The sequence below is a fragment of the Dasypus novemcinctus genome, chromosome 12 (assembly GCF_030445035.2).
Source record: "Dasypus novemcinctus isolate mDasNov1 chromosome 12, mDasNov1.1.hap2, whole genome shotgun sequence".
Classification (NCBI taxonomy): domain Eukaryota; kingdom Metazoa; phylum Chordata; class Mammalia; order Cingulata; family Dasypodidae; genus Dasypus; species Dasypus novemcinctus.
The window spans coordinates 89,609,496-89,624,664 of NC_080684.1; the positions used below are offsets into that span (position 1 = coordinate 89,609,496).

General features: G+C 35.1%; 1 protein-coding gene and 1 pseudogene across 4 annotated transcripts in view; both read left to right on the forward strand.

Moving 5' to 3' along the window:
- WASHC4 (WASH complex subunit 4) overlaps window positions 1-15,169 on the forward strand; it is a 121,837-nt gene that overhangs the window by 82,456 nt on the left and 24,212 nt on the right. For 2 of the 4 annotated variants that reach the window (XM_004446776.5, XM_071219041.1), the window contains exons 29-33: window positions 768-915; window positions 3,674-3,770; window positions 4,402-4,598; window positions 4,926-5,025; window positions 9,752-11,964. In XM_004446776.5, coding sequence (XP_004446833.1) covers window positions 768-915; window positions 3,674-3,770; window positions 4,402-4,598; window positions 4,926-5,025; window positions 9,752-9,819 — 610 coding nt within the window. In that variant the 3' untranslated portion in view covers window positions 9,820-11,964. Of the gene's footprint in view, window positions 1-767; window positions 916-3,673; window positions 3,771-4,401; window positions 4,599-4,925; window positions 5,026-9,751; window positions 11,965-15,169 lie in introns of those variants that run through there. The other 2 variants (XM_004446777.5, XR_187743.5) reach the window with 2 other exon arrangements.
- Window positions 7,893-9,207, forward strand: LOC139440176 (putative COBW domain-containing protein 7; annotated as a pseudogene).

Genomic DNA, 15,169 nt, shown 5'->3' on the forward strand with positions numbered 1-15,169 from the left:
TTTTGTCTTTTAAGACTCCTAGGGTAAAACTCTCTGGTGGTGATATGGCCCAGATTTGTCCAAAGGAGTGGATAGCTAAAATGAAGTTAAAATAAAAGTAACTACAGGTGAAATCAAGAATTTTGAGCTTATGATAATGATTAATGTTTACCCAAATAGATAGTCAAGTCCTCCAGACTAAGAGAGGACAACTACAGCAGTTTTCAAAGTCCTAGATAAATGGAGGGTAGCGGTTAAAGAGGTTAGTAGATGCCTGCTGAGGGAGGAGTTAGCTAGTATGGTTGGATCATGTGAGCATCAAAGGAGAGATTTTTGCCTTCCAGTGGTGGAGGAATAATAATTTGTTAGTGGCAGTAGCTGAACATGAGGGATGTAGGAAGAAAAGTAGCTAATGTTTCAGAAGGCAAAAAGGAAAGCTAAGTTCTTATAAGAGCTAGGATTCAGTTTGAGGCATGAAGGTATAGAAGCAGCATTAATGAAGAGGAATTTGTTAACAATGAAATGGGATTCTCCAGCGTTCAATGTGTCAAGAAAAAACATAGAATTCCTTTACAAATTCTAAGATGCTTATATATTCTATTTTAGGGACTAAATTAATGAAGCAGTATTGTTTAATTTCTACCCTTAAGAAAATGAGTTCATTCTGAATTCTAAGGAAATAAATGTCTTATAATGTTTATTGCTTTTGAGTGCTCTCATCTAACCTGATGAAAAAGCTACACCTTTTTTTGAGAAAGGAACCAAGTAAATTCTTGTTTGCGTTTTAGGCATTTGGATTCAGTCCTTAGTGATCACACGCGAAATTCTGCCGAAGGCACAGAATATTTCAAAATGCTTGTGGATGTTTTTGCACCAGAATTTCGGAGGCCAAAGAATATACATCTCCGAAATTTCTATATCATTGTTCCCCCTTTGGTGAGTATATTTCCAGTACCTTAAAAATAAAAATAAATAAATAAATGCAGTTTATTTGCAGCATGAAATGCCTACAGACTTTATTCTTGTAGATAAAACTAAATCTGATCTCAGTCAATGTGGACTAGAATTTTTACTCATTAGCCATGCTGAATAAGTTATTTATATTTAAGATGGATTCTTATTTGTTAACTTCCAGAGAAATCCTAGTGTGGTTTAAATACATGTATACCTTATGATCTTTTGGCAGAAATACACCTTATAACAATAAGAATTTTTTTTTTTCTAAGTGTTTCTACAATAAATTTTAAAAAATGTATAAATGAATATCTCTAAAACCTAAATATACCACCAAGCAGATGTGGCTTTTGATTACATCTAACTTTTTATCAAGAACATTTTGCAAATCCGTAGTTAGAGGTTTCCTACCCCAATGAAGGTGTCCTACGTTGATACAGTTTCTGTTTGGGGTAGTAAAGTTTTGGTAAGGGATAGTGGTGATGATAGCACAACACTGTGAATGTCATTAATGCCAGTGAATTATGTATTTGAAAGTGACCACAATGGGAGATTTTAGTTGGTAGGTGATGTATATGTTACCAGAATAAGCATTTTAAAAAACCATAGAGCTGTACAACAAAAATATTGAACCCTAATGTAAACTATGAACTACACTTAATAGTTTAATTACAGTAATTTTTGTTAGATGTATCAAAAGTACCACATTAATGCAGTGTTGGTAATAGTGAAAACTGTGTTTGCGTGTGTGTGTGTGCAGCGGGGTGTTACATGGGAATGCCATAATTTCTTCGTTTTCTGTAAAACTTACAATTTCTAAAAAAAGAGTAACTTTCATATTACAGCCTGAATTGTTATTAACACATGTCTTACAAATTATAACCATAATCACCCATTGAAAGTTGCGGATGGTCCGTAGACAGTTTTTTTCCTTACCGGCTTTTCCTTTCTACTGTTTCTATAATTTTTGCTGTTTCTGTATTCTGTATTTATTTATTGTTAATTATCACAATTATGTCATAACTGTGGTATAGAAGTCTATTCATCTGCTAAGCATCATTTTTCATCTTAAGAAAATATCAGATTGGAGTGGAATCTGACCTAGATAGATGTACTTGATAACAGTGCAGTTAATTTAGGGTGACCTCTCAGCATACTTCTAATTTAGAAGTAATTGATGGAGCTTAGAGTAGAATCTGAAGTTTTATAGGGCAGCTGTCAGAATACGGATAGTGATGGAGAAAACAAAATGGATTAAGAACACTATAAAGAAGTATAGGACACCATTTTTGTGCTTAAATTTACATTCTAGGTCCAGAAAAAGACAAACATAAATGAGAGAGGTATTTAAAAAAGATTTATTAGTTCATAAAGATTTCACAAATAAGTGATTTAATTGCCAAATGAGTGTTATAGGCAATAAAAGTGAAACTGGATATTTTGTTTCCAAGAAGTTATTATAGCACTATCACACTGCTTCATAATTATTTTTTAAACAGGTCTCTCTACCCATCTAGAGCTGCCCTGTCCATGAGTAACCACATGTGGCTACTTAAATTTAGATGAATTAAAATTTAGTAAAATTAAAAATTCACTTCCACAGAAACACTAGTCACATTTCAGGTGCTCCGTGGCCACCTGGCTTGTGGTTAAGGATTGGACTATCATTGCAGACAGTTCTGTGCAGCAGACAGGGCTGTTCTAGAGTATGAACTCTGTTGGTATTATTCTTTTCAATTTTTTATCTGAAGTGCTTAATAATAATGGCTTCTATATTGTAAGCTTCAGTAAATCTTTGTTAAATAAGTGATATGATTAGATAAGGTATTTGGGAGAAGTTTGAATTTTCAAAAGAAGTACTGTTTTGTACACTTTAATGCTATTTTGCTATTTGGCCACTCAGCTTCTATACCTGGGCCTTAAAGGGTGGAATGGGGGCTATGTGAGTGAGAGCACGGCAGCACTGGGCCAAGTAGTGTGCTGAATTCTTAAGGAAATTATCTCAATTTTCACAACCCTGAGAAATGGGTACACTTATTATCTACCTTTACAGATGAGAATGAGGCTTAAAAAGGTTAAATACCTATTTGAGGTCATGCAGCTATTAAGTGGCAAAACTTGGATGAAAAGAACACTGTAGTATGGGCATAGTGTGTAAATAAGTTTGTGGCAGAGTGTTTGTTTAAGGAAATAGTGAATGAATATTAGGAAGAGTCATGAATTTTGAACTGCGGAATTTAACCTTTATGCAAAAGATACTTACCCTTTGTAACCATGAACATAAGAAGTAGTATTTTAGATTGAGTGGGCTGAGTGAAAAGAAGTGCCCTGCTTTAGAATATGTGTGCTTTGAAGTAAATCAGGACTACTTCTGTCTCCAAATTTCACTTAGTATGTGACTTTAGTAAATTAGGTTACTAAATCTCCCAAACCTCAGTGTCCTCATCCCTAAAGTGTGGATAATCTGTTTAACAAATCTTATACAAGGCCCTGTGCTAGTGTTAAGTGATGATTGAGGGAGTGTCCATTTTTAAAGGATTTGGAAAGAAAAAGAACCATTAAGGAGACACAGATTTGTGTCCTTAACCAAGAAGCTGTTTCCATGAGGCAAATGTTTCAAACCAAAAGGATAGGAACCTAAAAAAGATTATATTTATAATTTTGGAAATGTCTGTTTTAGGATCTAAATTCTGAAGTTTTTCTTAGCACAATGTTTTCCTTATATGTTATATCTTTTTAGACCCTCAACTTTGTAGAGCATTCCATTAGTTGCAAGGAGAAATTGAATAAAAAAAATAAAATTGGAGCTGCTTTTACTGATGATGGTTTTGCCATGGGTAAGCTTAATGAAATTGTCTTCCCGTTAATTTTATGTTCACTTTGTAATGGATTCTTAGGAATATTTGCTAGAAAACAGGTTTTTTATGTGTTCATTATAGATTAGTTTTTCACAAGTATTTTTACTGTTTATTTTTTTGCTGGGCCATCTCTTTGGCAATATGTATTTGTTTTTCCATCATTTATAACTATCAGTGCCCTCTTGGTATTACTAATCACTCAATGTAAGTTTGACCTAATATTTGGCTTTTGCTTTTTGTCATAGTTTTACAGGTTTAGCATCTTGTGTTTAGTTTCCCTGCAGCTTTCTCAGTTGATGTCCATTTAGCTCTGGAAGTTTTTCCAGGTGATTTTTCTTGACAACTTTATTGTTATTTTTTTCTTGGATGGCTTATTAATTGATTAGTTGATTTGGTGGGCTAGTTCTTTATACTTTGGCTTTTTTTTTTTTTTTAAATAAGGCGGAATTAAGCAATGTTGATAAACTTAACTATTTGCCTGTGCAAATAGGAACTTGTATAACTTGAAAGAGGGTTAATGATCAGTTAGTGCTACAAGTTATTGGTGAAGGAAGAGAATAAAACTTCTGAACTTAATGTAATTTAACTGTGGTTTTGTTAATGACTGCAGGTGTGGCTTACATTTTAAAGCTTTTGGATCAGTACCAGGAGTTTGATTCACTTCACTGGTTTCAGTCGGTTAGAGAGAAGTACCTGAAGGAGATAAGAGCGGTTGCTAAGCAACAAAATGTACAATCAACTAGTCAAGATGAAAAACTCCTGCAAACTATGAATCTCACACAGAAGCGACTGGATGTCTCTCTACAGGTAGTCAAATATGCTCTGATTTATTTTTTGATATCCATTACTTCTTGATATTTAAAAAACAACCCATATAGTAATCCTCATTTTAGCAAGTGAGATAAATAGTAGTGAAAAGAGTATTTTTGAGAATACATTTGACTCAGATCTGGAAAACAGGTGTCTACTTAGTTCAGTTTCTGTATTTATGATTTCTATTTGAGTTTTTTAACATGAAAAATAGACATTAAAATATAAATATATTTATAATAAAAAATAGACATTAAAATATAAATATTTTAATACTTTGCTGTAAATACTTTCACCTTTTCAAGTCTTTTTTTATTTACTTAGGAATTTGAATTGCTCTATTTCTCACTGAGCAGTGCAAGAATTTTCTTCAGAGCAGACAAGACGGCGGCTGAAGAAAACCAGGAAAAGAAAGAAAAGGAAGGTCAGTGAGTGGTTTCAATTCAGAAAGACCTGTAAATCTATCTTTAATAGTAGACACTAATGTCCCATTTTATCTGGTCAGACTTCCAGCTTCCTAGGAAATAATACAGACCTAGAAATAAGTCTTTTGAAAAAGAAAAACCTGTGTGGATCATGTGTGAAGCTAAAAAGAAACTTAAATAGATTATGCATTTCAATAGATTATTCAGTTTCATCTTAATATAAATAAAATTTAACAAGTTTTGTTTTTTTGTTAGTTTATTTTTTAAAACAGAAATTCAACTTTTATTTAGAAGCGTAATGCAGGTGTTTTTTCATTGAAATTTGGTAGTGTACCTGAAGAAAGTTGGCTCATTTATATTTTTTAAATTAGAGAAGTTGTAGGTTGACATAAAAGTCATGTAGGGAAGCGACTTGGCTCAGTGGATAGAGCATCCGCCTACCACATGGAAGGTCCACAGTTCAAACCCAGGGCCTCCTTGACCTGTGTGGAGCTGGCCCATGTGCAGTGCTGATGCGTGGAAGGAGTGCCGTGCCACGCAGGGGTATCCCCCATGCAGGGGAGCCCCACGCGCAAGGAGTGCGCCCCGTAAAGGAGAGCCATTTAGCGTGAAAGAAAGTTCAGCCTGCCCAGGAGTGGCGGCCGCACACACAGAGAGCTGACGCAGCAAGATGACGCAACAAATAGAGACACAAATTTCCGGTGCCGCTGACAAGAATAGAAGCGGACACAGAAGGACACACAGTGAATGGACACAGAGAACAGACAGTGGGGGCGGGAGCGGGAAGAAGGGGAGAGAAATAAAAACAAATCTTAAAAAAAAAAAAAAAAGTCGTGTAAACAACAATACAGCATGCCCATATACACACCTATTATTGACACTTAGTATTGGTGTGGCTTTTTCTTTCACATCTCAACTTAGATTAGAAGGAACTGATTAGGGAAGGACCCCTAAATGTGGCTGAAGGCAGAGCTGCTGATGACCAGAAATAGACTGGTGATTAAAGAGGTGTATAAGCTATTGAGTATCATAGTAAACAGCTTCCTGCTCGCCTCCCTAGGCAGGCCTTGGAAAATTAAGAGTGCATTATAGCCATAACAACTGATAGTTAACAGCAATGAACTTGAGTCATTAAGGAACTCAATTTTGTCCATTGTAGTCTATGTAGGATGGTAGGAAAATTTTTATACATGTTAATGACAGAATATTGCTCAATGTTTCATACCTAATGTATCCATGATACATTTCTTCTCAGACTTGAAATTTAGGAACTATTAGTTCATGGTTGGTCTCCCCTTTTTTCTTAATTGTATTTCATAAAACTTTCATAACCTACCAAAACTTTAACTCATAAAACCTTACTCTGATAAAACAAGATGTTTTCATTAATCTTATTTTAAAATAATTAAATTTTAAAATAAAAACATTTTTATAGAGTAGAGGTGACTCATTTGCATAAACCACTTATATGCACTATGTTATTCACAGTTTACATAAATTAGATGTTACTTATTAGTTAGGAGCATATTCGGAATCTAGACTGAATTAGTAACATGAATGTGCTTGAAAATGATTTCAGGCTGTTACCTGGAAGATACAATTATTAAATGAAAAATATATATATTGTGTTTCAAGACTAAGCATATTTAGTGAAACCCTTTGGAAGAATTTGAATTGAGTATAATCTAAATTGTGAAGAAACCCAGTTACTGCTTAGGTTTTTTCTGCTCAGTCATCTCATGATGCCAGAACCTTGTCCATACCATGTGCCTGGAAGAAGTCTATGGATGTATTGGATATTTGCTTTAAGTCCTAAGGAATTAAAACAAACCCTTCAGTCTCATGGCAATGAGACTTCTTGTTTTGGTCCATTTTTCTTTAGGAACTCTCTGGATTGCTGGCTGACATATAGCACTCAAAATGCTTAAGTCACTATTCTGTTTTAAGACTCTATTTCTGGTAAAGGCTGCTCAAAGAAATAGTCACAGTTCCTGGAATATATTAGTCATATAGTTTTTGTCTGTTAATAAAATATGTGCACATAACATTTTGCCCGGAAAGCCAGCAATTCATTCTCTCATAAACATAAAAAGTTGCTTTTAAAAATAGATTATAGGGAAGCAGATGTGGTTCAAGTGATTGGGCTCCTATCTCCCATATGGGAGGTCCAGGGTTTGATTCCTGGGGTCTCCTGGTGAAGGCAAGCTGGCCTGTGTGGCGAGCTGGCCTGAGCAGAGAGCTGGCCTGCATGGCGAGCTGGCCCAAGTAGAGTGCTGGCCTGTGCAGGAGTGCTGGCCTGTGTGGCAAACTGGTCTGAGTGGAAAGCCAGTGCAGCAGGAAGCAAAAAAAAAAGACAGAGGAGAGACAATAAGAGTCACAGCAGACCAGGGAGTTGAGGAGGCATAAGAGATTGAGCACTTCTCTCCCATTCTGTAAGGTCCTAGGATCAGTTCCTGGTGCCACCTAAAGAGAAGACAAGCAGACACAGAAGAATGCACAGCGAATGAAAACAGCAGACAGTGGGTTGGGGAGGAGGGAGGATAAATAAATAAAAATTATATATACAAGTGGAAAATTAGTACAATTTTTTTGTTTTGTTTTGTGTTAGGAGGTACTGGGGATTGAACCAGGGCCTCATATATGCGAAGCAGGTGCTCAACCACTGAGCTATATCTGCTCCCAAATGAGAATTGTTTTTTTCGTTTTTTAGGAGGTACCAGGGATTTAGCCTGGGGCCTCATATATAGGAAGCAGGCGCTCAACCATTAGAGCTGCACGCACTCCTCAGTACAATTTTGATATGTGTTTGCAACCATGTTTCTGTCAGTAACAGTGACACTATAGCAGTGATTCTTGGCCTGGTGAGGGAAAACGGCCTGGAAGGAACTTGCCTGCCTTAGAAGAGGGTTATCAAAATCCCACTTGTGAGAGGCACTTACGCAGTTTGAAACTCTACCCCAGGTGCAATTTGATATGTTCAACTCCACACCCCCATTAAAAACTAGTTGGGAAGCCATGATGTCACAGGATAATGGTGCTGTGGATGAGGAAGAGGAGCAAGCAGAGAAAGATTGTCCTGAATGGTGCCCATTGAAATGAAGTGCAGTGAGGAGGAAGAAAAGTCTGACTCTGGCACCAATATCCATCACAGGTATCACCAGGTAGTTAGGTGCTGGGAAGACTTCTGAACTACATAAGAATAGCCATTATTTTGAAGGAATTTTGGGGAAGGAAGTGAAGTAGAGAAATCCTTAGCTGTCAGCGAGGGTGGAGAATTCTAAAAGAGTGGGTAGAATTTGGAAACAGTTGCCTCTCAGAAGAAGGGGAATTTGGTTACATACTGTCAGAAACTGCTGGTTTAGCAGATCCTGGTGATGTGGCTTCTGTGTTTGGGGTTGATGCTGAAATAGGGAATGATATTTAGCTTGATGATCTCATAACTGTTGTGGACTCAAAATATGGTTTAAAACATTTATCAGAAGGAAAAGCTGATGGCTTTTGATGGCTTTATCCATGAAGCTACTAGGTAGATTGCTGTGGAAGATATGATCATCATCAATAAAACAAACTTGGTTCCAGAAGAGGATTTAAACAAATGTAAGAACAACCATTAGATCAGTAAATGGAATAGGAAAAATTTTGGAACCCAAAGTCAAGAGTTGATCTTGCTAATGTATTGGATCTTCAAGCCTTTGACAGTCTTTCTGGAATAAGTTTGCAGAAAAAACTTCAACATGTGTGGCAACACAACCTCACCTTGATCAGAATATTGTTACAATCACAAAGTGCCAGAAAGTTTAAATATATTTATTCAGAATCCTTCTGTGGGAAACAAACATGAAAACAAGGATAGCCACTGCATGGAGGTCATAATGACTAAAGGGGCTGGTATCAAAGATAAACCACAAGTGATTGTCCAAGCCAAATGATCTGGAGGAGACTCCAGTGACCTGGAAAGATGGCACCGAGAGGAAAAGCAGATTGGTCGTTATTGACAGAAATTTAGATAAGGATAACCTTACACAACTATTTATAGCTGCTGTAACAGAAACAGAAAAGCAATGGACAGCACATTTCAAAGATCATCAAATTTGTCCATAATACTAGAAGCATTTATCAAAAGGACTGAATGATTAAAAAAAACAAAAAGGGAGTAAATTTCCTGCTGGGTTTAGTTTAAGTATCTATTCCTTTGCATTATTTCTGTTATGAATGCCAATATACTATTTTAGGTATTTATAGAATATATAAAATATAGTAAATCACTACTGTAAAACATGACATTCATACAGTGAAATATTACATCCTCTGAACTATTTTTTTTGAGACAGGTGTTTCACAAAAATTATTTTCCAGAATTGGCGTTGGAGTACATATATGCCGAGTTTCTTACTTACAAGTTATTTATAATAATGATTATAAAACTTGATTCAACATTGTCCTTTTTTCTTAGAACTTCAGCTGACTGCATAAACATGACTATATTGTTATTAAATTTAAAAAAAAAACCAGTTGAAACATTATATTTGCATTGATTACCCTAGCAGTTAAAAAAAAAGGTAAATTAGGTATAATTTTTGATATAAACATTTGGTGGATGCAGCATTTTCTTTGCAATTTAGCAACATTAACTTTCTTTTCAAATAGCATTATTTACTTACTAATTTTGAAATGACCATAACTATATAAATATTTTCCATTGTTATTTTCAATTCATGCCTCCAGAAGAAACTAAAACAAGCAATGGAGACCTGCCTGACAGTGCTGTGTCTGCTGATCCTGTTGTGAAGTGATATTGATGGTATGCGTTGCCCATGTGAAATCATCAGAACTGTGTTAATTTTATTGCCAGTGACATGGATGTTAAGCTATTGATGAATTGTTTCCTGGGTCATAACTCTGGAAAATATTTAGGTGTTGCAACTCCTTAAGGCAGTGCTCTAAAGTTGTCCATTCTTCTTCCAAAGGCTCTACTTTCTAAAGGTTGAGAATGAGACTTGAAAATTGGATTTTGCTGGACTTTAGGCTAGAAGATGTGCCTAGGAACAGTTATTTGAAGTGAAGTTAGAGAAGAATCCAAATTCCTAAACTGCTTCCTCAGATCTCTTAAAATCTATGTTTGTATTTTGTATTTGCAGAGGACTTTGATCCATATTTGCCTGAACTCATTGGAAATTCAATGCATATATGTATAGACAGTAAAATACATGTTTTAAAAACAGGAATTGAGCCTGAAATTCATGAAGCATACATAATTGTTATTTAAAAGAAATCTAAAAAGATGGCTTTTATATTAAAGATGAAGCAAAAGTGTATTATGCACTCTTTATATACAGTATGAACTGATCATTCATTCTTGTTAATTTCTTGTGACTCAAAGGAGCTGCTTGCTCATGTCTTTGGTAAGACATTTTATAACTAGTTTACATTGCTTTGAGAATATTTAACCTTCAACAACTGCTTTAAATTTAAGACTTACTAATACTCAAGAAGAAAGCAAATCCAGATAATTCAGAGTCCTCCTTTTGAAGCTTCACCTCTGATAGAAGGTGCTGTGGCCCATATCAGAGAATATCAACATCCAAACTAAGGTGTCTGCTATATTAAAGTTATATTGAAATCTTGGTCATGATTATATATAATCATATATATATATATAAGACATCAGATAACATAATTGTACTGGGCAGGCTTTTAAAAACTACCACGGTGAGAATAAAGTTTTAATAAATGAAATCATTTACCAATTTTGAAAAGTACAGGAAGATTTCAAGTAAATTTTGTTTCTGGCAGGCTAGTAGACTTATTTTTGTCATAGTTATGCAAGTTAGTAGTTAAATGGCTACTTATGACCTATATTCTTTTAATAAAATAAAATGTTACCTTTCCAATGATTCAAAAAAAAGTTTAAAACTTTAAATGTAGTACCAATATCATATTGAAAGTGCTTAATTTTTCCATTGCAATTGTCTGCTGAGCATTTCTTTGAGTAAATCCTGCAGGTAATTCTAACATTGTTTGACTTCCAGCTTTTAGAATGGTTGTCCAATGCTCTATCTGTAGTCTTTGGCTAGGGTCAAGGTAACTTTGCTCAAGATAAACACTTCAGAAGAAATATGTAGGAAGTGCTTTTTTTAAATGTGTAAACACGACATACAGAATTATGGATAATGGATGGAAAAGGCATTTAATATTTGTAATTCATACTAACTATAGAAATGGCCCTAAAGCATGCTGCATAATTAATAATTTATATTCTGACATTTTCATTGTTGTAAATGTTATTAATGATCTTGCATTTGATTGTATCAAATTAGTCACTATTTCATACAACAGTTTTTTTCCTCCACCTTAAAATCTCCCCCTTCATTTGATGGAAGTTGTAACTAGAGAAGAAGGTATTTCCATTCATTTATCCCCACATGTAAATTAATTACTTTATTAATACTAGATAGATCTCACATGCTTACTTCTGGATACCTACAGTTAGAAGTAAGCAACTGATTATTATTTTACCTGTAGTTCAAAATAATGTCGCCACAGCCTGGACAGATGATGACAAATTCTTATATTTGGAATAAAATCTGAAAAGATTATGTATTTAAGTGATATTAAACTTTAGAGCTACAGGGCTTGAGTGTGTTCAACCTTCAGTTAATATATATGTTTGGATGATGGTATACTTGCTAACATAATGTTAATATCTTTATTGTTTTCAGACATATTATAATTTAAAATTTGATGTGAACATTTGTTAAATTCACAGAAAACTTAGTGATGTTCAAATTCTCAGGAATTAAAGACTAACCATAACATTGTCAGTTCTCATTAGATTTTATAAAAGATGGCAAGTTTGTTACCTCTTTAATGTGCACCCCAGCTCCCTGTTCTAAGAGTAGAATACAATATGTATAAAAATCAATAAATGTAATTTCAAATATTGCCTTCCTCTGGATTTTATGTTTAAAATCGAATCTTTTAAACCAGTAGACCTCTTTGGGGCCCCCTTTAATCTAATAAAATATATGGAATTTCTACTTTAAAAAATACATATACATAGGCAAAAAATTCAATTATAAACTGAGGAGGCTTGGCTCCTTTCCATATTTAGCAGGTGAAAAATTTTTTCCTTTATAAATTCTTGATCTTTCCATTGCTTGCTCTTTGTAAGTAAAAAGAACTCATACGAATTTTCTATTTTAAATACTAATCCTGGGAAGAGACCATTCGTTTACAGAGTTTATAAAAAGTAACTGTAATGTTTGCAAACTTGAGTTGAATTGAAACAATAATATACAAGAGACTTTAATACTAGAGATTGTTCTTGGTAAGGGCTTCTCATTGCTGCTGTTTTTTTTTTTCTGAGATAGTAAATTTCTAAGATTGTTGGAAAGATAATATTTTTACATTCATCATCACATTACTCATTTATGCTGGGATTGCTAAATGTAAAAGGTAGACTTACTATTTTGATCATTTTAGCATGATTATTTTTCCAGTTATTACAGGCCCTTTATATGGGCAGTTTTAGTGCTACAATTTTCTTTTTAAACAAAGATTTTTAAATGTTAGGAAAAAATTAATCGGGTGTCAGATTTCAAATAAAGAAAAAACCCAGAATAAATGGAAATCTGTGGAGATTTAATGCAGTCATAGGACTATGTCATGAACTCAAGAGATTGTATGGTGATGGCTACATTAGAATTTTAGAAATCTGCACCTAATTTTAAAAACTTTGGCAATGGGATCACATTCTCATGAATAGATTTTGGTACATCCTTTATTGCTTATTCATTGTGCTCTTTTAATTCCTTGTTGCCTTTTGTGCAAGTTATTTAGAAGTTGTCATATGTAGTATATTAAAACGTTGAACAAGTAAATGGATATTTTTTCCTTAATTTGTAAGTTTGGTTCTCCTTTATCCCCCCTCCTTCAACCAGTCCCTCCATTTCCCATTAGTTGAAATACAGTCAGGAATAAGGGAGGAATTGGAGGAATCAAAGATGTACTCTAACTTGATAGACTTACTGAGTTTCAGACTAATCTTCGAACTTTATTTAATGTATTGTGAGAGGCATTTTCTCTTGAGGGTTTAGCACAGTGATTAGAAACATAAGACTTTGAGCCAGGTTCTGATTTGAATCCTAGTTATGTTCCTTATGAGAAACTTACTTATCCTCTCTGTGCTTCATTTCCTCAGACATAAAATGGGGATAATAGTAGAAAGTAGTTAATAGGTTGTTTGAAGATTAATTTGTGTAAACCACTTTATATATCAATAAATAGTGACTTTATTACCAAATCCAATGGATGTGTCATGATGATGGGAACGAGTGTTGTTGGGGGGGGGGGAGAGGGGGGGTGGGGGGGTGGGGTTGAATGGGACCTCACATATATATTTTTAATGTAATATTATTACAAAGTCAATAAAAAATAAAAAAATTAAAAAAAAAAAAAAAAAAAAAAAAGAGGCATCAGCAAGTGACCTGCCCTACTCCACTGGGGAAGCTGCTTAAAAAAAAAAAAAAAAAAAAAAAAAAAAAAAATAGTGACTTTATGTATTATGATGATGACTCTTAACAGGTAGAAATATAATTGTCATAGAAGTGTTAGCTGTTATTATAGCTCTTTTAGGTATAAAAGTTTGAGTGTGTCTCTTAAGAACTATTCCTTTTTAAAGGATTCTGCTAGGTATGGACATGTAAGGAAGGTTCTGCTCTTCCCTAAAGGTAGTCAGACTAATGATATATGATGGCTAAAGAATCAAGGGCAGCACTTGGAAATGAAAACTGGTGAGGACAGCCATCTTCTAAAGTGGTCTCATTTTCCATCCTGTCCCACCTTTCATTTACATGACACCTGTTAATTTTAGAGCCCTTTAATGTTTGTTAATACACACTTCATTAAGTTGAAAGGCCAAGTCATCCAATTTCTTAATAAATGACTATTTAAAAATACACAATGCATGCAAGACTATAATATATATGTACTGGTTAAAGGGTAAAACAAGAATACCTGGGTAGCCTCCATGTAGGTTAAGAGCCTGTTATCACTGCCTTTGAAGCTCCCACTGTTCCTGTTGAATCTCTCTCCACTAGATGAAACCACTATGTGAGATTTTGTAGTAACCATTTTTTGTTTTACAACTTTGTTTTCCTAAATAATATAGTGGTGTATTACATATTAATATAAATGGAATCTTTCTGTATGATTTTTTTACTTAGACTTGAAATTCATCTTTATTGATGCCCATAGCTGTATTTCATTCATTTTTACTTCTCTAGTATTCCATTACATACACAGAAATTTTATCTGTTCTTCTCTTGATGACATTTGGGTTATTGCTGAATTTGTGGTATGGTGAAAAGTGCTGCTCACTACACATCTTTGGGTATGTGTGTTAAAAGTTTCTCCAGAGTATTTACCCATGAGAAACTGCCAGGTCTATAGATGTGCACTCCAGGTTTACTAGATAGAATGCCACTGTTAGGAGTAGAATTTTGTAGCAGTGGAATTGCTACTGCTCCTAATTGTTCCATCCCTAACAACACTCGATATTGACCGACTTTATCATTTTATCATTTTTGTAGTCTAGTGAATGTAAAATACTATCTTGGTGTGGTTTTTTTTTTAAAGATTAATTTTTTAATTTATTTAATCCCCCTCCCCTCCCCCGGTTGTCTGTTTTCTGTGTCTTTTTGCTGCGTCTTGTTTCTTTGTCCGCTTCTGTTGTCATCAGCGGCACGGGAAGTGTGGGTGGCGCCATTCCTCGGCAGGCTGCACTTTCTTTCGAGCTGGGTGGCTCTCCTTACCGGGCGCACTCCTTGCGCGTGGGGCTCCCCTACGCGGGGGACACCCCTGTGTAGCAGGGCACTCCTTGCGCGCATCAGCACTGTGCATGGGCCAGCTCCACATGGGTCAAGGAGGCCCAGGGCTTGAACCGCGGACCTCCCATGTGGTAGATGGACACCCTAACCACTGGGCCAAAGTCCGTTTCCCTTGGTGTGGTTTTAATTTACATTTTCCTGATTACTTGGAGCATATTCCTATATTTAAAAGCCCTTTGGCTTTATCCACAGCTGTGAGGCCTGGAGATCTCTGCCGGTCACGTTGGACCTCATCCCTAACCCTTCCTCAGCCCCT